The sequence below is a fragment of the Entelurus aequoreus genome, linkage group LG10 (genome assembly GCF_033978785.1).
Source record: "Entelurus aequoreus isolate RoL-2023_Sb linkage group LG10, RoL_Eaeq_v1.1, whole genome shotgun sequence".
NCBI lineage: Eukaryota > Metazoa > Chordata > Actinopteri > Syngnathiformes > Syngnathidae > Entelurus > Entelurus aequoreus.
Genome location: NC_084740.1, coordinates 60,751,136 through 60,772,733, shown reverse-complemented (window position 1 = coordinate 60,772,733; position 21,598 = coordinate 60,751,136). Strand labels below are relative to the sequence as shown.

At 41.7% G+C, this 21,598-nt stretch overlaps 1 protein-coding gene across 6 annotated transcripts in view; it reads left to right on the top strand.

Annotated features, from left to right (window-relative positions):
* The window catches only part of cep290 (centrosomal protein 290), a 77,284-nt gene that overhangs the window by 9,804 nt on the left and 45,882 nt on the right, over window positions 1-21,598 (top strand). For 5 of the 6 annotated variants that reach the window (XM_062061338.1, XM_062061340.1, XM_062061336.1 and 2 more), the window contains exons 3-8: window positions 12,916-12,993; window positions 13,106-13,163; window positions 13,241-13,287; window positions 16,693-16,821; window positions 19,936-19,989; window positions 20,105-20,125. In XM_062061338.1, the coding sequence (XP_061917322.1) occupies window positions 12,916-12,993; window positions 13,106-13,163; window positions 13,241-13,287; window positions 16,693-16,821; window positions 19,936-19,989; window positions 20,105-20,125 (387 nt within the window). The remainder of the gene's footprint in view (window positions 1-12,915; window positions 12,994-13,105; window positions 13,164-13,240; window positions 13,288-16,692; window positions 16,822-19,935; window positions 19,990-20,104; window positions 20,126-21,598) is intronic. The other variant, XM_062061339.1, reaches the window with a different exon arrangement.

The following is a 21,598-nucleotide window of genomic DNA, read 5'->3' as shown; positions in this document are numbered from 1 at the left end:
CCCACCGGAACTCTCTAATAACTAAAGTTCCTTGGGTGAATAATGTAAACTCACTACACCGGTATGTTTTAGTGCTTTCATGGCGAGTTTACTGACAGATATAAATAAGAACTTCACACTACTTTATATTAGAAATGGCAACAGCGGAGGATGAATGTCCCATAACAAGAAGATAGAGAACAAGAAGAAGCTTATGACTACGGAGTTGGCACGGACTACAATGGCGGACGCACGCAAATTGTCAGGACTTATGCAGATCCCAAATACAGATCAGCAGGTACCAGAAGGTAAGAAAAGTTGATTTTGCATAATATTGTGAAACAAAACGCCAGATAATGTCTGCTAATGGGTGCCATTTTTCGGTCCTTGTACACACACACAATCCATCAAACGGTGCGGCTTCATAGTTTACCGAAGTCGTACTAAAAACATTTTGACAGATTTTTGAGTGCCGTGTGTAATTTTCTATATGTGTACAGCTCTGGTAATGGGTACATTCGCACCCACCTGCACAAATGTACTTCAAAATGTAACAATCAAAATAAATATGACTTTTTTTTTGTTTACTAGGGCATGCATATATAATATGCATTAGTTTGACCATTTAAAATCAACGATAATAAAAAGGAGATGCTTGAAAATAGCATAAAAATGCCCCAAAAACTTGGAAAAACGCGATTCATAGCGTTACTTTTTGGTGTAACCATCATGAGCGTTCTGTTCAGGTATATTTCTTTTATATTTTGATAAATCATCATATTTATGTATTACTAAATTTAAATAGGTATTGATCAATCTTTAAGCTGTGTGTATTTGATTTCAGTTTGCTTTTGACATCTTATTTAGAATTGTAGTTGAAACTTTTACAACCTTGTGTTGCGCTCATGATGGCGTAACCAAACTAGATTTCATTTAATGATCTTATTTATTCCCTTTTTTACATTTAGTATATTTAAATATTCATTTATAAACATTGAATACATTTCAAATATAAATACAATGCAATTGCCTTCATCTTATAGGGTAATGTTTAGTTACACCAAGTCATGAACGTAACACTAAGCTTCATCACTTTGACTTGTAATATCTCTAATTCTGCTGGTGTTTTATGCTTTTTTCTTTTTGGAACATGTACTATACCAGGGGTCGGCAACCCGCGGCTCCGGAGCCGCATGCGGCTCTTTGACCACTCTGATGCGGCTCAGCTGCATACCTGCCGACCCTCCTGATTTTCCCAGGAGATTTACGGATCTCAGAGCCTCTCCTAGAAATCTCCCAATCAGATATTTTTTAATCTTCACCCTAACAACTTATTTGAGGCGTGCTCTAATGGCACTCCATTTATGATCCTCTATAGCCTGTACAAACAGCGTGCCAGACCGGCCACATGTTGTACGACGCTTATACTTGCCCACGTAGGAGACAGCAAGGCATACTTGTTCAACAGCCACACAGCTTACACTGACGGTAGCCGTATAAAACAACTTTAACACTGTTACATTACAAATATGCGCCACACTGTGAACCCACACCAAAAAAAGAATGACAAACACATTTCTGGAGAACCACCGCACCGTAACACAACATAAATACAACACAACAAATACCCAGAATCCCATGCAGCCCTAGCTACCACCAAACCCCCCCACACATCAACACCCCCCCCTCCCCCTCCGTGCGTCGGTTGAGGTGGGCGGGGTTTGGTGGTAGCGGGGGTGTATAATGTAGACCGGAAGAGTTAGGGCTGCACGGGATTCTGGGTATTTGTTTTGTTGTGTTTATGTTGTGTTACAGTGCGGATGTTCTCCAGAAATGTGTTTGTCATTCTTTTTTGGTGTGGGTTCACAGTGTGGCGCATATTTGTAACGTAACAGTGTTAAAGTTGTTTTATACGGCCACCGTCAGTGTAAGCTGTGTGGCTGTTGAACAAGTATGCCTAGCTGTCACTTACGTGTGCTAGCGGAAGCTGCATTCAACATGTAGCCGAGCAGGTACGCTGTTCGAGCAGGCTGTAGAGGGCGCTAAAAGCAGTGCCATCACGCCCTGAAATTCTGGAGTCTCCCGGAAGAATAGTGAGGGATGGCAAGTATGACGCTATCAGGCGCCATTCACTTAAAACTCGCGGGCCGCACTAATATTACATTTTCATATTAAAGGCCTACTGAAAGCCACTACTACCGACCACGCAGTCTGATAGTTTATATATCAATGATGAAATCTTAACATTGCAACACATGCCAATACGGCCGGGTTAACTTATAAAGTGACTTTTAAAACTTCCTGGGAAATATCCGGCTGAAACGTCGCGGTATGATGACGTATGCGCGTGACGAAGTCAGAGTAACGGAAGTTATGGTACCCGTAGAATCCTATACAAAAAGCTCTGTTTTCATTTCATAATTCCACAGTATTTTGGACATCTTTTGCAATTTGTTTAATGAACAATGAAGGCTGCAAAGAAGACAGTTGTAGGTGGGATCAGTGTATTAGCAGCGGACTACAGCAACACAACCAGGAGGACTTTGTTGGAGCGCTAGCCGCGCAAGCCGCGCTAGCCGCGCTAGCCGCCGACCTCACCTTGACTTCCTACGTCTCCGGGCCGCCAAACGCATCGGGTGAAGTCCTTCGTCCTTCTGCCGATCGCTGGAACGCAGGTGAGCACGGGTGTTGATGAGTAGATGAGGGCTGGCTGGCGTAGGTGGAGAGCTAATGTTTTTAGCATAGCTCTGTGAGGTCCCGTTGCTAAGTTGCTAAGTTAGCTTCAATGGCGTCGTTAGCACAGCATTGTTAACCTTCGCCAGCCTGGAAAGCATTAACCGTGTATTTACATGTCCACGGTTTAATAATATTGTTGATTTTCTATCTATCCTTCCAGTCAGAGGTTTATTTTTTTGTTTCTATATGCAGTTAAAGCACGATGCTATCACGTTAGCTCGTAGCTAAAGCATTTCGCCGATGTATTGTCGTGGAGATAAAAGGCACTGAATGTCCATTTCGCGTTCTCGACTCTCATTTTCAAGAGGATATAGTATCCCAGGTGGTTTAACATAGAAATCCGTGATCCACAATAAAAAAAGGAGAGTGTGGAATCCAATGAGCCAGCTTGTACCTAAGTTACGGTCAGAGCGAAAAAAGATACGTCCATCACTGTCTCTCAAGTCCTTCACTGTAACGTTCCTCATCTACGAATCTTTCATCCTCGCTCAAATTAATGGGGTAATCATCACTTTCTCGGTCCGAATCTCTCTCGCTCCATTGTAAACAACGGGGAATTGTGAGGAATACTAGCTCCTGTGACGTCACGCTACTTCCGGTACAGGCAAGGCTTTTTTTATCAGCGAGCAAAAGTTGCGAACTTTATCGTCGATTTTCTCTATTAAATCCTTTCAGCAAAAATATGGCAATATCGCAAAATGATCAAGTATGACACATAGAATGGATCTGCTATTCCCGTTTAAATAAAAAAAAATCATTTCAGTAGGCCTTTAAGGTGCGGGCCGGGGCGTGTGTCTGAGACCCCTGGTTAAAACATAAAAAAAGCTTTGTAAGCAGTGTTATTTCATTTTAAATTTTCAAAAGACTTTTGTGGCTCCCATTGTTTTCTTTAATTTGTGAAACTTGTCAAAATGGCTCTTTGAGTGGTAAAGGTTGCCGACCCCTGTACTATACATACAATACAATAAAGTCCCATATAAAATTATGTTTCAAGCAATACTTTAATGTTGCCTTTGAAAGTAACACTCCAATGTCCATTAGTGGAGCTGTACACATATTCTCAAAGGAACATTTCAAGTTTTGGTGTTGTTTGCTTGCGTATCTCTTATGTGCGACTGCCATCCACTGGTGACACTTATCATTACATCATGGACCAAATAAAATTGCTTCGAGGTCGCTAAGCACAGCCACAATTATGCCGCACATTAGGCGCACCGGCTTATAAGGCGCACTGTCCATTTTTGAGAAAATTAAGGGATTTTAAGTGCGCCTTATGGTCCAAAAAGTACGGTAGATTGTCAGCCACATTAACATTTTAAAAGCAGGCTTCGCTGCATATCAAATCAAGCACTTTCACAAGCAGCACTCCGCCAACCACTGAAGACAGTGGACTCATGTGAGGAGTGAGTGACAGCAGAGGGTGACAGTAGATCAGATATAGTTCTTAAATATATTAAAAAAAATAAAAGCAATATAACGCGGGTGCCTTCACCTTCCCCTGAGTCACCCCCAGGGTGCCAACTCGCATGCATTCTAACCCTAGAAAACGTCCACACGCCTCGCCGTTCTTTATGCACGCTCCCACTCTTTCCTCAAAACCCGGAACAAACAAGCGTCCCCGCATCCATCCGCCTGTCAAAGACACGTCCAAATAACAAATATAAGAACCTTTTATTTGTCCTATAAATACTGTCAGCACTACACTAGCTTTATGTAGTACATGACTTTTGTGCACAATCATCTTTTCTCACTTGTTTGCACTTTGCTCTGCAATGGCATATTTTTTTAGTTAGCCCTTCTGCCCTTTGTTAGTTTTATTTTATTACTGATGAATTATTTTTATTTGTAGTTTCATTTTGAAATGGAAGCCAAATTGAGCTGTTTAAAATAGAAAGTGCAATCAAATATGTTTTACTGAATAATTGTGATTCCACCAGCATTGATACAAAAATGATTGTGATTAATATTTTGGTCATAATCGTGCAATCCTAATTAAAAGGCGTGTAGACTTGACAGCTCACAAAGATGATGTAAGCTTGTGTAGTGACCATTGCGTCTGTTTGATGAACGAACAAGTTCACACACCTTTTATCATATTTGGTTTTTTTATATGCAGAGTATAAATATTGATCATCAAAACTAGGGGTGTAACGGTACACAAAATGTTGGTTCGGTACGTACCTCGGTTTAGTGGTCACGGTTCGGTTCATTTTCGGTACAGTAAGAAAACTACAAAATATAAATTTGTTGGGTATTTATTTACCAAATGTGTAAACAATGGCATAACATACATATATTCACACAGGGTCCATTGCCAGGGTTAATGTGATCAACATATATAAAATAAAAACTAAATAAGATAAGACTCAGATTGGTTTCTTAACAAAACCTTTCTACATATAAAGTGCTTTTTTTGATTGATTGATTGAAACTTATTAGTAGATTGCACAGTACAGTACATATTCCGTACAATTGACCACTAAATGGTAACATCCAAATAAGTTTTTCAACTTGTTTAAGTAGTCGGGGTCCACGTTAATCAACATTAAACTGCCTCAAGTTGTTGCTCAGATTAAATAAAATGACAAAACTTTTCTTCTACATATAAAAAGTGCAACATTAAACAGTTTCAAGTCAACTCAGCCTCAGATTAACTTTTCTTCCCCCCCAGCCTGGCTAACTTGGCAGTAAGAGGATATATGGGCTCATTGTTCTTCCACCATAGAAGTGGGTCAAAATCTAGTTCTTAATGCAATATGGACTTAAATCTGCTGCTATAAAAACATTTGTTATTGCTTTAGCCCTGCCTGACTCGCCGAGGAGAGGCTGCTTGAATGCGGTGGTGACGCTTCAAATGGGTTAGCATGTTTGACGTGTTGGCAGAAGCAGCTGCTGAACAATGTCGGAAAACCTCCGTCCTCCATTGTTGTATCGCACCGAAGTGTTCCCAAACGAGAGATCTTAACGAGGCAGGAGGGTCTTCCAGCTCTGGCTTTTATATGTTGTTGTAGCCCGGTCGTTGCTAGCATGCCGTGTGTTGTGCCTCTGTGTGCATTGTTTACACAACGTGCGCTACAATACTTAATATGTCCAGGGTTTCCCACACATTCATTTATTTGTGGCGGCCCGCCACGAAAGAATTACATCCGCCACAAATTTTAAAAAAAATAAAAAAAAAGTTTTTATTTATTTATTTATTTATTTATTTTTTGTCCTCTCCAGCTTCTCAGGCAAATCATATAGTTGATGTAGATGCCCATATCGGCTGTTCAGATTTACTTTACAAAAGAGAAGTGTAGGATACTTCTCTTGTTGCCTTATTTGTATTTGACTTTATTAAATGTATTTATATTAGAAACACAACATGTGTGTATAACAAAGGGTGCAAAGTCTGCAGGCAGTAGGAAACACATGGTTAAGTGTAGGGAGTAAAACTGATGGCAGTCTAAAGTTCAAGATTTTTGGAGCTCTTTGTTCAGTGGATCAGATGTTTGATGAAGCTCTGTGTCTATCTACCACCACTACTGTTTTCTGTTTATTTGTTACTGACTGTGGCAGGACACCTCTGCCTCTGTTTCACTTTATGTTGCTGGTAAATAATATGGTTGTAGTAGTAGGCTAAAGTTAAATTATTTAGTATGCACTAATTAAAGGGGCAGAGCTTTGAGACATTTTAGCTTTTATATTTTATAAGATATATTTTTTGTAAGAACCACAATTAATAAATATATTTCAGTGAATAACTTATTGTTCAAATCTGTATATAAATATGTACATAAAGTGTTGTAATTATATTGTAAAATGGATGGATGGACGTTTAAAACAAAACTGTTATTATTAATTAGTAAGTATACATTTTTTGAGCCTTTTTAGAGAAAATCAAATCATTGTAGTAAATTATGCAAATTACTCGATGATGTCATGGTGACCACGCCCATAGCCACAGGTATCTTGGCAGTTTATGGGAAACACTGATGTCCGTGTGGAAACTCGTTCGGTACACCTCCGAACCGAACCGAAACCCCCGTACCGAAGCGGTTCAATACAAATACACGTACCGTTACACCCCTAATCAAAACACAATGCTAGATCATATTTGTCTTCTTCTACATACAGAGTATAAATGTTGATCTGGACAACTTCACTGGTTAAGGCTTTTGTACACGCAGAAACTGAATCAACAACAGGTGGGATTCTGTCTGGATACTGCGTTATGTCACACGGGCAAATATACTAGTTTGTTACGTGTGAGGCGGTGTACGAAAACCAGGGAGAGATTTTGGTGAAGATTAGCATCAAACAGCGAATCATACAAAACACAAGGCTGTAGAACCCAAGCTAATACTGAATGTCGTCCAACATCACATGCTGACTTTTTGCAAAGGTTGTATTCATGTATTTCATAACTTCTGTTGCTCAACTTCAAAACCATTGCAAGAAAATTAGGAAAACCTGCCAAGAATTAGTTTTGGAAAGAAATATAAGTATGTTGTAGGAACAAGTACGTATTTGATAGCCATATACTGTATGTGTGTGCCTCTACTGCTTGCACATCCAATGGTCTGTCTGGTATGGTAACATTCTTAACCTCATCTCCATCATGGGAACGTCACTAATCATCCAGCTGTGGACTACAGAGCATGTGCATGTTGGAGACTAATATTTATGCTGGAATGATTAGTGCCTGCACACTTTGGAACTCGCGTTAGTGTTCAAAGAACAAAGGCTGCCGACATTCTCGCGCTGACTGATTGAAAAATGCCTGTGACGCACTAACAAGGACCAAAGGCTGCTAATGTTCATCTGCAACACATCCTTGACGACCTTTTTACAGACATCTGACAGCCCTGAAGTCTTCTCAGTCGTCACTGCACGCATGCACAAACAATCAACAATAATATAGACACTTACATCATGTGTTGCCTTCATTATAACACTTTTATAAGACTTTTAAAGTCATTTTGATAGTAGGCTATTATAGCTAATATAGACACTTACATCATGTGTTGTCTTCATTATAACACTTTTATAAGACTTTTAAAGTCATTTTGATAGTAGGCTAATATAGCTAATATAGACTTACATCATGTGTTGTCTTCATTATAACACTTTTATAAGACTTTAAGTGTTGACGGCTGGTATAGTCCAGGTACCAGCAGGGTCACATCCATGTTGACAACTGGTATAGTTCAGGTACCAGCAGGGTCACATCCATGTTGACAACTGGTATAGTCCAGGTACCAGCAGGGTCCCATCCATGTTGACGGCCGGTATAGTCCAGGTACCAGCTGGGTCACATCCATGTTGACAACTGGTATAGTTCAGGTACCAGCAGGGTCCCATCCATGTTGACGGCCGGTATAGTCCAGGTACCAGCTGGGTCACATCCATGTTGACAACTGGTATAGTTCAGGTACCAGCAGGATCACATCCATGTTGACGGACGGTATAGTCCAGGTACCAGCTGGGTCACATCCATGTTGACAACTGGTATAGTTCAGGTACCAGCAGGATCACATCCATGTTGACGGCCGGTATAGTCCAGGTACCAGCAGGGTCACATCCATGTTGACAACTGGTATAGTCCAGGTACCAGCAGGATCACATCCATGTTGACGGCCGGTATAGTCCAGGTACCAGCAGGGTCACATCCATGTTGACAACTGGTATAGTCCAGGTACCAGCAGGGTCACATCCATGTTGACGGCTGGTATAGTCCAAGTACCAGCAGGGTCACATCCATGTTGACGGCCGGTATAGTGCAGGTACCAGCAGGGTCACATCCATGTTGACGGCCGATATAGTCCAGGTACCAGCAGGGTCACATCCATGTTGACGGCCGGTATAGTCCAAGTACCAGCAGGGTCACATCCATGTTGACGGCCGGTATACTCCAGGTACCAACAGGGTCACATCCATGTTGACGGCCGGTATAGTCCAAGTACCAGCAGGGTCACATCCATGTTGACGGCCGGTATACTCCAGGTACCAGCTGGGTCACATCCATGTTGACGGCCGGTATAGTCCAGGTACCAGAAGGGTCACATACATGTTGACGGCCGGTATAGTCCAAGTACCAGCAGGGTCACATCCATGTTGACGGCCGGTATAGTCCAGGTACCAGCAGGGTCACATCCATGTTGACGGCCGGTATACTCCAGGTACCAGCAGGGTCACATCCATGTTGACGGCCGGTATACTCCAGGTACCAGCTGGGTCACATCCATGTTGACGGCCGGTATAGTCCAGGTACCAGCTGGGTCACATCCATGTTGACGGCCGGTATACTCCAGGTACCAGCTGGGTCACATCCATGTTGACGGCCGGTATACTCCAGGTACCAGCTGGGTCACATCCATGTTGACGGCCGGTATAGTCCAGGTACCAGAAGGGTCACATACATGTTGACGGCCGGTATACTCCAGGTACCAGCAGGGTCACATCCATTTTGACAACTGGTATAGTTCAGGTACCAGCAGGATCACATCCATGTTGACGGCCGGTATAGTCCAGGTACCAGCAGGGTCACATCCATGTTGACGGCCGGTATAGTCCAGGTACCAGCAGGGTCACATACATGTTGACGGCCGGTATACTCCAGGTACCAGCAGGGTCACATCCATGTTGACAACTGGTATAGTCCAGGTACCAGCAGGGTCACATCCATGTTGACGGCTGGTATAGTCCAAGTACCAGCAGGGTCACATCCATGTTGACGGCCGGTATAGTCCAGGTACCAGCAGGGTCACATCCATGTTGACGGCCGGTATACTCCAGGTACCAGCAGGGTCACATCCATGTTGACGGCCGGTATACTCCAGGTACCAGCTGGGTCACATCCATGTTGACGGCCGGTATAGTCCAGGTACCAGCAGGGTCACATCCATGTTGACGGCCGGTATACTCCAGGTACCAGCTGGGTCATATCCATGTTGACGGCCGGTATAGTCCAGGTACCAGAAGGGTCACATACATGTTGACGGCCGGTATAGTCCAAGTACCAGCAGGGTCACATCCATGTTGACGGCCGGTATACTCCAGGTACCAGCAGGATCACATCCATGTTGACGGCCGGTATAGTCCAGGTACCAGCAGGGTCACATCCATGTTGACAACTGGTATAGTCCAGGTACCAGCAGGATCACATCCATGTTGACGGCCGGTATAGTCCAGGTACCAGCAGGGTCACATCCATGTTGACAACTGGTATAGTCCAGGTACCAGCAGGGTCACATCCATGTTGACGGCTGGTATAGTCCAAGTACCAGCAGGGTCACATCCATGTTGACGGCCGGTATAGTCCAGGTACCAGCAGGGTCACATCCATGTTGACGGCCTGTATAGTCCAGGTACCAGCAGGGTCACATCCATGTTGACAACTGGTATAGTTCAGGTACCAGCAGGGTCACATCCATGTTGACGGCCGGTATAGTCCAGGTACCAGCAGGGTCCCATCCATGTTGACGGCCGGTATAGTCCAGGTACCAGCTGGGTCACATCCATGTTGACAACTGGTATAGTTCAGGTACCAGCAGGATCACATCCATGTTGACAACTGGTATAGTTCAGGTACCAGCAGGATCACATCCATGTTGACGGACGGTATAGTCCAGGTACCAGCTGGGTCACATCCATGTTGACAACTGGTATAGTTCAGGTACCAGCAGGATCACATCCATGTTGACGGCCGGTATAGTCCAGGTACCAGCAGGGTCCCATCCATGTTGACGGCCGGTATAGTCCAGGTACCAGCTGGGTCACATCCATGTTGACAACTGGTATAGTTCAGGTACCAGCAGGATCACATCCATGTTGACGGACGGTATTGTCCAGGTACCAGCAGGGTCACATCCATGTTGACAACTGGTATAGTTCAGGTACCAGCAGGATCACATCCATGTTGACGGCCGGTATAGTCCAGGTACCAGCAGGGTCACATCCATGTTGACAACTGGTATAGTCCAGGTACCAGCAGGGTCCCATCCATGTTGACGGACGGTATAGTCCAGGTACCAGCTGGGTCACATCCATGTTGACGGCCGGTATAGTCCAAGTACCAGCAGGGTCACATCCATGTTGACGGCCGGTATACTCCAGGTACCAGCTGGGTCACATCCATGTTGACGGCCGGTATAGTCCAGGTACCAGAAGGGTCACATCCATGTTGACGGCCGGTATAGTCCAAGTACCAGCAGGGTCACATCCATGTTGACGGCCGGTATAGTCCAGGTATCAGCTGGGTCACATCCATGTTGACGGCCGGTATAGTCCAGGTACCAGCAGGGTCACATCCATGTTGACGGCTGGTATAGTCCAGGTATCAGCTGGGTCACATCCATGTTGACGGCTGGTATAGTCCAGGTACCAGCAGGGTCACATCCATGTTGACGGCTGGTATAGTCCAAGTACCAGCAGGGTCACATCCATGTTGACGGCTGGTATAGTCCAGGTATCAGCTGGGTCACATCCATGTTGACAGCTGGTATGGTCCAGGTACCAGCAGGGTCACATCCATGTTGACGGCCGGTATAGTCTAGGTACCAGCAGAGTCACATCCATGTTGACAGCCGGTATAGTCCAGGTATCAGCTGGGTCACATCCATGTTGACGGCCGGTATAGTCTAGGTACCAGCAGAGTCACATCCATGTTGACAGCCGGTATAGTCCAGGTATCAGCTGGGTCACATCCATGTTGACAGCTGGTATGGTCCAGGTACCAGCAGGGTCACATCCATGTTGACGGCCGGTATAGTCCAGGTACCAGCTGGGTCACATACATGTTGACGGCTGGTATAGTCCAGTCACCAACACAGTCAAATCTATGTTGACGGCCGGTATAGTCCAGGTATTAGCAGGGTCACATCCATGTTGACGGCTGGTATAGTCCAGGTACCAACACAGTCAAATCTATGTTGACGGCCGGTATACTCCAGGTACCAGCTGGTTCACATCCATGTTGACGGCTGGTATAGTCCAGGTACCAACACAGTCAAATCTATGTTGACGGCCGGTATACTCCAGGTACCAGCTGGTTCACATCCATGTTGACGGCCGGTATAGTCCAGGTACCAACACAGTCAAATCTATGTTGACGGCCGGTATACTCCAGGTACCAGCTGGTTCACATCCATGTTGACGGCCGGTATAGTCCAGGTACCAACACAGTCAAATCTATGTTGATGGCTGGTATACTGCAGGTACCAGCTGGTTCACATCCATGTTGACGGCCGGTATAGTCCAGGTATCAGCTGGGTCACATCCATGTTGACAGCCGGTATAGTCCAGGTACCAACACGGTCAAATCTATGTTGATGGCTGGTATAGTCCAGGTACCAACACGGTCAAATCTATGTTGATGGCTGGTATAGTCCAGGTATTAGCGGGTCACATCCATGTTGACGGCCGGTATAGTCCAGGTACCAACACGGTCAAATCTATGTTGACGGCCGGTATACTGCAGGTACCAGCTGGTTCACATCCATGTTGACGGCCGGTATAGTCCAGGTATCAGCAGGGTCACATCCATGTTGACAGCCGGTATAGTCCAGGTACCAACACGGTCAAATCTATGTTGATGGCTGGTATAGTCCAGGTACCAACACGGTCAAATCTATGTTGATGGCTGGTATAGTCCAGGTATTAGCGGGTCACATCCATGTTGACGGCCGGTATAGTCCAGGTACCAACACGGTCAAATCTATGTTGACGGCTGGTATAGTCCAGGTATTAGCAGGGTCACATCCATGTTGACAACTGGTATGGTCCAGGTATCAGCAGGGTCACATCCATGTTGACAGCTGGTATGGTCCAGGTATCAGCAGGGTCACATCCATGTTGATGGCCGGTATAGTCTATGTACCAGCAGTGTCACATCCATGTTGACAGCTGGTATGGTCCAGGTACCAGCAGGGTTTTTTGTTCACCAGGAACTCAAGGGCTTTCAACTTTGTACTGCTTGTTGAACTTTGTAGGGTTGTTGCTTTTAAGAGGAACATCAGTTTGAAGAGGTGCACCTGCACATCTGTTGTATTTGCGTCATTCGAGCTTCTCATCATCGCGCTGGCAAAGCATCAATGGCCTTCCCGAGCCAGTCCAAGAGACTTGCAAAACTATGTATGTCCACTCACTAGAAGGGTTACAACTGCTGAGAAGAAGTAGTTCTCCTCATTTGGCCTTCATGTTGTGTGTCATGTGTTGCAGACAGAAGAGTGGGAGGTGGAGCATCAAGCTCAGAAGGATGTTGTCCACATGCTGCGAGTGTTTCAGGTCCTGCTCAAGGTCGCTCTCCTTTCTTAACAACACCATTGTCAATGTCTGCCGCCAACTGTATATGTCCAAGGAACCAAGAACAGCCTTTAACTCTTCCGGTGTGGTCTTTCTCCCTCCTCAGATGAAGCATCACGAAGCGTCTCTCGCTGAACAAATAATAGAAGAACAAGAGAAGAATGGTTGGTGCCGAGAGCCTTCCTAGACATGTTTTGCCAACTCACTGCTGATATTGTTTCCTACCACGTCTGCACTGTAGAAAAGAAACTTCTGGCCAAGGTGTCGAGACTGGAGGACGACCTCACGGTAAGTCGCAGTGACGTGACAACACCAACATTTCACGCCACCAGAATGATCACGTTATCAATATTAGCATGTTATTGTTGAATGTGCTCACAAAGTACTTACAGATGTTACAATTCATTTGACCTCAATGTTCACTTCAAGCCAGAGTGAAGAATGCACTACAGACCTGATAAGTCCCAAAGGGAAAGAGATGATACAGTATTGTTTGAGCATAGTCTGCATTCCTTAATGCTTCAGCCCCACACAGGATTCTCACAGGAATGTGACAAAATCACAACACCAAGTGTTGTGCTCAGATAAATAAGCAATTTCTTGGAAGAATAAACCGGCAATTCAGTTGGGTTCGGGGTATTATTAGGAAGAAATATGTTTGACTTCTTGCGTTCTAATTTTTAAAGAGTTAAGAGTGGGTTTTTTTAATAATAAAGGAAAAGCGTGAGTTGTTTTTTACGGGCAAAGTCATTAATATGTCTTGTATTTATGTTCGCATTTAAGTTGCTAGCTGCAACCATGCGCTAATCAATCAGTTTCACAAGAATTCAAATTTGAAATTGAATTGTAACACGGCGTGTCATTACATCCCGAGAAAGTCATTTTGCTGGCACGATCCATCTGTCAGCTAAAACATTAAACTATGTTATTTTGTACAAACCCCAAAAGCAGTGAAGTTGTCACGTTGTGTAAATGGTAAATAAAACAGAATACAATGATTTGCAAATCCTTTTCAACTTGTATTCAATTGAATAGACTGCAAAGACAAGATATTTCATGTTCACACTGGTAAACTTTTATTTTTTGCAAATATTAGCTCATTTGGAATTTGATGCCTGCAGCATGTTTCAAAAAAGCTGGCACAAGTGGCAAAAAAGAGTGAGAAAGTTGAAGAATGCTCATCAAAGACTTATTTGGAACATCCCACAGGTGAACAGGTTAATTGGGAACAGGTGGGTGCCATGATTGGGTATAAAAGCAGCTTCCATGAAATGCTCAGTCATTCACAAACAAGGACGGGGCGAGGGTCACCACTTTGTCAACAAATACCTGAGCAAATTGTTTAAGAACAACATTTCTCAACCAGCTATTGCAAGGAATTTAGGGATTTCACCTTCTACGCTCCGTAATATCATCAAAAGGTTCAGAGAATCTGGAGAAATCGCTGCACGTAAGCCATGATATTACGCAATTTCAATCCCTCAGGCGGTACTGCATCAAAAAGCGACATCATTGTGTAAAGGATATCACTACATGGGCTCAGGAACACTTCAGAAAACCGCTGTCAGTAACTACAGTTTGTCGCTACATCTGTAAGTGCAAGTTAAAACTCAACTGGCTTCAACAACACCCAGAAACGCCACCGGATATGCTGGGCCCGGCTCATCTAAGATGGACTGATGCAAAGTGGAAAAGTGTTTTGTGGTCTGACGAGTCCACATTTCAAATTGTTTTTGGAAACTGTGGACGTCCTGTCGTCTAGACCAAAGAGGAAAAGAACCATCCGGACTGTTCTGGGCGCAAAGTGGGAAAGTCAGCATCTTTGATGGTATGGGGGTGTATTAGTGCCCAAGACATGGGTAACTTACACATCTGTGAAGGCGCCATTAATGCTGAAAGGTACATACAGCTTTTGGAGCAACATATGTTGCCATCCAAGCAACGTTATCATGGACGCCCCTGCTTATTTCAGCAAGACAATGCCAAGCCACGTGTTACAACAGCGTGGCTTCATAGTAAAAGAGTGCGGGTACTAGACTGGCCTGCCTGTAGTCCAGACCTGTCTCCCATTGAAAATGTGTGGTGCAATATGAAGGCTAAAATATGAGAACAACTTAAGCTGTACATCAAGAATGGGAAATAATTCCACTTCAAAAATGTGTCTCCTCAGTTCCCAAACCTTTACTGAGTGTTGTTAAAAGGAAAGGCCATGTAACACAGTGGTAAAAATGCCTTTTTTGCAATGTGTTGCTGCCATTCAATTCTAAGTTCATGATTATTTGCACAAAAAAACAAGTTTCTCAGTGTGAACAAGAAATATCTTGTCTTTGCAGTCTATTCAATTGAATATAAGTTGAAAAGGATTTGTAAATCATTGTATTCTCTTTTTATTTACCATTTACACAACGCGACAACTTCACTGCTCTTGGGTTTTGTAATAAAAGACAGCATTAATGAATGAATGATCTTTATTGTCATTGTGCATGTACAGGTACAGGTCCAACGAAATTTAGATTTTGTACAAAAATTTAGTTTGGAAGGGGAGATAGCAAACTTACTGTTGATTTTTGCTGATGGGTGTCAATCTATGAAATGTAGGTCTAGGTGAGACCTACATAGAGGTATTGGTTTCATGTCTCTAAGACGTTCCTACCGGAAGTTACAAGCAGTTTTGACTTGAGTTTTCCTCTGGGGAGCAGTTTTGTCTCTGTTTTATTCAAAAATTATGTAGAGCACAATTTTGAGTTTTGGGGTTCGGTTTTTTTTAAGATCGCAATTTCCACCAGTCCCGATGTGTGTGAGAACTTTGGTGAGTTTTGAAGTATTTTAAGGGGGTCAAATTAGAGGTCAGAGGCAAAATGAGTGTTTTTAGTCATTTTTAGTCTTGAACGGGGAATTGGCAACTTCCTGTTGATTTTCGCCCGAAAAAATAAATCAATGAAAAGTAGGTCTAAGTAAGACCTACATAGAGCTTTTTGTTTCATGTCTGTACGACATTCGTACTGGGAGTTAGAGGCAGTTTTCTTCCTAGGGGGCGCTAGAGCGCATTTTTGATTTTTGGGGTTTGGTTTTTTTTACTAAAGTGTGCTGTCACAGTTTTTGTATGTGTGTAAAAAATTTGGTGAGTTTTGAAGCATGTTAAGGGGGGCAAAGTAGTGCGCAAAGCTGCGGCATAATAATAATAAAGAATAATAATAATAATAATAATAAAACCTTACAATTTCAAAAAAGTATTTTGAGTCATACGGTCATAAGATGACACAATAACTTCAATGTTGAACACACTACTCACCTTAAAAAGTCAACAAATGTCTAAGTATCTCATACAAGGGACATGACAACCCTTGGTCTCCTTGCTAGCAGCTTGAACTCCAGTTCCAGCACGCGTGAACACTTCAGTCTGTAATCTTTTAGCCGCTGATGAATGCAAATTGCCGCGCTGTGATTGGCTGTGTTCACCATGATAAGAGGATTACAGCTAATTCCCTGCATGCTGGCGGCCATGCTCCTTTGGAGTCAAATATGATTCTTTTGCTCAGTTTAGTGTTTTATACACATCCAAGTCCAGGCACACCCTGTTTGAGCTGCAAAGAGGAAGGTAATATCAGCGTCTACATAGGTGTACTTCTAGGGTTAGGAAGAACTCGTACTGTAGTGTGGCCATTACTTACAGTACTTTGTTTTGCATCTCAGCACACCGGGCCAGACAACCGCTTTCTGCGGAATGAGATCCGGCAGCTGGAAAGCCAGTTGGAGCAGAAGGAGAAGGAGTTGACCCACTCCAGAAAAGATATGGGAGGAGCAAAGAAAACCATAGAGGAGGTATGACGAACGTCCTGTGTTCTTCAGCACTGACAAAACTTTCAGATGTGCTCGGTAGGGGTGTAACGGTACACAAAAATTTCGGTTCGGTACGTACCTCGGTTTAAAGGTCACAATTCGGTTAATTTTCGTTACAGTAAGAAAACAACAAAATATACACTACCGTTTAAAAGTTTGGGGTCACCCAAACAATTTAGTGGAATAGCCTTCATTTCTAACAACAAGAATAGACTGTCGAGTTTCAGATGAAAGTTCTCTTTTTCTGGCCATTTTGAGCGTTTAATTGACCCCACAAATGTGATGCTCCAGAAACTCAATCTGCTCAAAGTAACGAGCTAAAGTGTTTTCAGATGTGTGAACATGATTGCACAAGGGTTTTCTAATCATCAATCAGCCTTCTGAGCCAATGAGCAAACACATTGTACCATTAGAACACTGGAGTGATAGTTGCTGGAAATGGGCCTCTATGCACCTATGTAGATATTGCACCAAAAAGCAGACATTTGCAGCTAGAATAGTCATTTACCACATTAGCAATGTATAGAGTGTATTTCTTTCAAGTTAAGACTAGTTTAAAGTTATCTTCATTGAAAAGTACAGTGCTTTTCCTTCAAAAATAAGGACATTTCAATGTGACCCCGAACTTTTGAACGGTAGTGTACATTTTTTGGTTATTTATTTACCAAATTTGTAAACAATGGCTTTATCCTTTTAACATTAGGAACACTATAATAATTCTGCCCACGTTAATCAACATTAAACTGCCTCAAGTTGTTGCTCAGATTAAATAAAATGACAGACCTTTTCTTCTACATATAAAAAGTGCAACATTAAACAGTTTCAAGTCAACTCATCATGCTTAATTTATTACAGCATTTGGGAAGCCTATAGTTGATTTATTATGTAAATGTTATATATTATCAACATGTGATAGCAGGGACCCTGCCATTGAAAACTAGGCTGCTGCATTACTAATGATTCATGTAACTATAGCTGAAAAAATGGTACAATAGCAATAAAAGAGACTATTCATCCCTGAACACCATGGAGTTCATGTAGGCTTAATGATGCACTTACATTATTATATCAACTATCAGAGACAGAAACTCTTCATTTAACATAATGTCCTTTTTTGCTGCTTCAACACAGCTCAATCAACACAGAAAAGGTAAAGTGAAATAACAGACAGACAGGGCTTTGCTGTCCGTAACACACACACACACACACATACTGTACACCGCAAAATGAGCTAACGTTACGCTAAAAGCGAATTAGCCTTCACCGCAAGCCAGGACTGCGAGCGAGCTGAGCTGCCTTTTATATGTCTAGAACAGGGGTCACCAACGCGGTGCCCGCGGGCACCAGGTAGCCCGTAAGGACCAGATGAGTAGCCCGCTGGCCTGTTCTAAAAATAGCTCAAATAGCAGCACTTACCAGTGAGCTGCCTCTATTTTTTAAATTTTATTTATTTACTAGCAAGCTGGTCTCGCTTTGCTCGACATTTTTAATTCTAAGAGAGACAAAACTCAAATAGAATTTGAAAATCCAAGAAAATATTTTAAAGTCTTGGTCTTCACTTGTTTAAATAAATTCATTAAATATTTTACTTTGCTTCTTATAACTTTCAGAAAGACAATTTTAGAGAAAAAATACAACCTTAAAATTGATTTTAGGATTTTTAAACACATATACCTTTTTACCTTTTAAATTCCTTCCTCTTCTTTCCTGACAATTTAAATCAATGTTCAAGTAAATTTATTTTTTTATTGTAAAGAATAATAAATACATTTTAATTTAATTCTTCATTTTAGCTTCTGTTTTTTCGACAAAGAATATTTGTGAAATATTTCTTCAAACTTATTATGATTAAAATTCAATCTAGAAAATCTGTAGAATCAAATTTAAATCTTATTTCAAAGTCTTTTGAATTTCTTTTAAAATTTTTGTTCTGGAAAATCTAGAAGAAATAATGATTTGTCTTTTTTAGAAATATAGCTTGGTCCAATTTGTTATATATTCTAACAAAGTGCAGATTGGATTTTAACCTATTTAAAACATGTCATCAAAATTCTAAAATTAATCTTAATCAGGAAAAATTACTAATGATGTTCCATAAATTCTTTTTTTAATTTTTTCAAAAAGATTCGAATTAGCTAGATTTTCTCTTCTTTTTTTCCGTTGAATTTTAAAGAGTCGAAATTGAAGATAAACTATGTTTCAAAATTGTATTGTCATTTTTTTCGTGTTGTCTCCTCTTTTAAACCGTTCAATTAAGTGTAAATATCATTAATTATTAATAATAACATAGAGTTAAAGGTAAATTGAGCAAATTGGTTATTTCTGGCAATTTATTTAAGTGTGTATCAAACTGGTAGCCCTTCGCGTTAATCAGTACCCAAGAAGTAGCTCTTGGCTTTCAAAAAGGTTGGTGACCCCTGGTCTAGAATTTCAACGGGCTCATAGTGATGTTACTAGTAGTTGACTGGGAGGTGTTTATCATTTGGGGAGAGCCCGCTGCCTGATGATTTCCTGCTAAACACTAAGCACTGACTACATGCGCTCTGAATACTGCTGATTGGCTGTTACCACTCTGTTTGTAACCAATCAGATGGTTGTGTGGGTGGGACAATGCTGGGTGTTGTGTAGAGGACTGACAGAGACAGGCAGAAGGAAGCGGAGGCGGCTACTTAATATGTTCATGTGGAAACTCGTTCGGTACACCTCCGAACAGAACCGAAACCCCCGTACCGAAACAGTTCAATACAAATACACGTACCGTTACACCCCTAGTGCTTTGACATGTTGTTGGTGTCCACTATGGTTGTCTCGATACCAATATTTTGGTATCGGTACCAAAATGTATTTTCGATACTTTTCTAAATAAAAGGGGACCAGAAAAAATTGCATTATTGGCTTTATAAATAAATGAACTAAACTAATTAAAATAGTGAACATACTAGACAACTTGTCTTTTAGTAGTAAGTAAACAAACAAAGACTCCTAATTAGTCTGCTGACATATGCAGTAACATATGTAAAGCACTTCTCTCTGTAGAGAAAAGCGCTATATAAATATGATTGATATGCTGTCTGTTTGTTGTCTCTCCACGTGCAGCTGCTCCAACGAGCAGAGACGGCTGAGGACGAGGCGAAGACGCTGAAAAGAGAAGTTTGTACACACACTCCAAGTCCATCTTCCCTCCAAACACACTCCGTCTCATCTTCTCCTCACTTGATGCATGTTCCTCTCTCCTCTACCTCTTTCCTCTCTTCCATTGCCAAAGATAAGAAAGGTCAAGAAGAAGGTAAGACATACTAGAGCTAGTTAGTCTCCAGGAGATGGAAACCACCTTTTTGCAGCTAGTCCTAAAATACATGACTACTAGTGTAGATCACAACATTGTACATCATCTAAGTACATGTTAAATATACATGACTACTAGTGTAGATCACAACATTGTACATCATCTAAGTACATGTTAAATATACATGACTACTAGTGTAGATCACAACATTGTACATCATCTAAGTACATGTTAGATCTACAGGACTACTAGTGTAGAGCACAACATTGTACATCATCTAAGTACATGTTAAATATACATGACTACTAGTGTAGATCACAACATTGTACATCATCTAAGTACATGTTAAATATACATTACTAGTGTAGATCACAACATTGTACATCATCTAAGTACATGTTAGATCTACAGGACTACTAGTGTAGAGCACAACATTGTACATCATTTAAGTACATGTTAGATCTACAGGACTACTAGTGTAGATCACAACATTGTACATCATCTAAGTACATGTTAGATCTACAGGACTACTAGTGTAGAGCACAACATTGTACATAATTTAAGTACATGTTAGATCTACAGGACTACTAGTGTAGATCACAACATTGTACATCATCTAAGTACATGTTAAATCTACAGGACTACTAATGTAGATCACAACATTGTACATCATCAAATTACATGTTAAATCTACATGACCACTAGTGTAGATCACAACATTGTACATCATCTAAGTACATGTTAGATCTACAGGGCTACTAATGTAGATCACAACATTGTACATCATCAAATTACATGTTAAATCTACATGACCACTAGTGTAGATCACAACATTGTACATCATCTAAGTACATGTTAAATCTACAGGACTACTAATGTAGATCACAACATTGTACATCATCTAAGTACATGTTAAATGTACAGGGCTACTAGTGTAGATCACAACATTGTACATCATCTAAGTACATGTTAAATATACATGACTACTAGTGTAGAGCACAACATTGTACATCATCTAAGTACATGTTAGATCTACAGGACTACTAGTGTAGATCACAACATTGTACATCATCTAAGTACATGTTAAATATACATGACTACTAGTGTAGATCACAACATTGTACATCATCTAAGTACATGTTAGATCTACAGGGCTGCTAGTGTAGATCACAACATTGTACATCATCTAAGTACATGTTAGATCTACAGGGCTACTAGTGTAGATCACAACATTGTACATCATCTAAGTACATGTTAAATATGCATGACTACTAGTGTAGAGCACAACATTGTACATCATCTAAGTACATGTTAAATATACATGACTACTAGTGTAGATCACAACATTGTACATCATCTAAGTACATGTTAAATATGCATGACTACTAGTGTAGATCACAACATTGTACATCATCTAAGTACATGTTAAATCTACACGACTACCAATGTAGATCACAACATTGTACATCATCT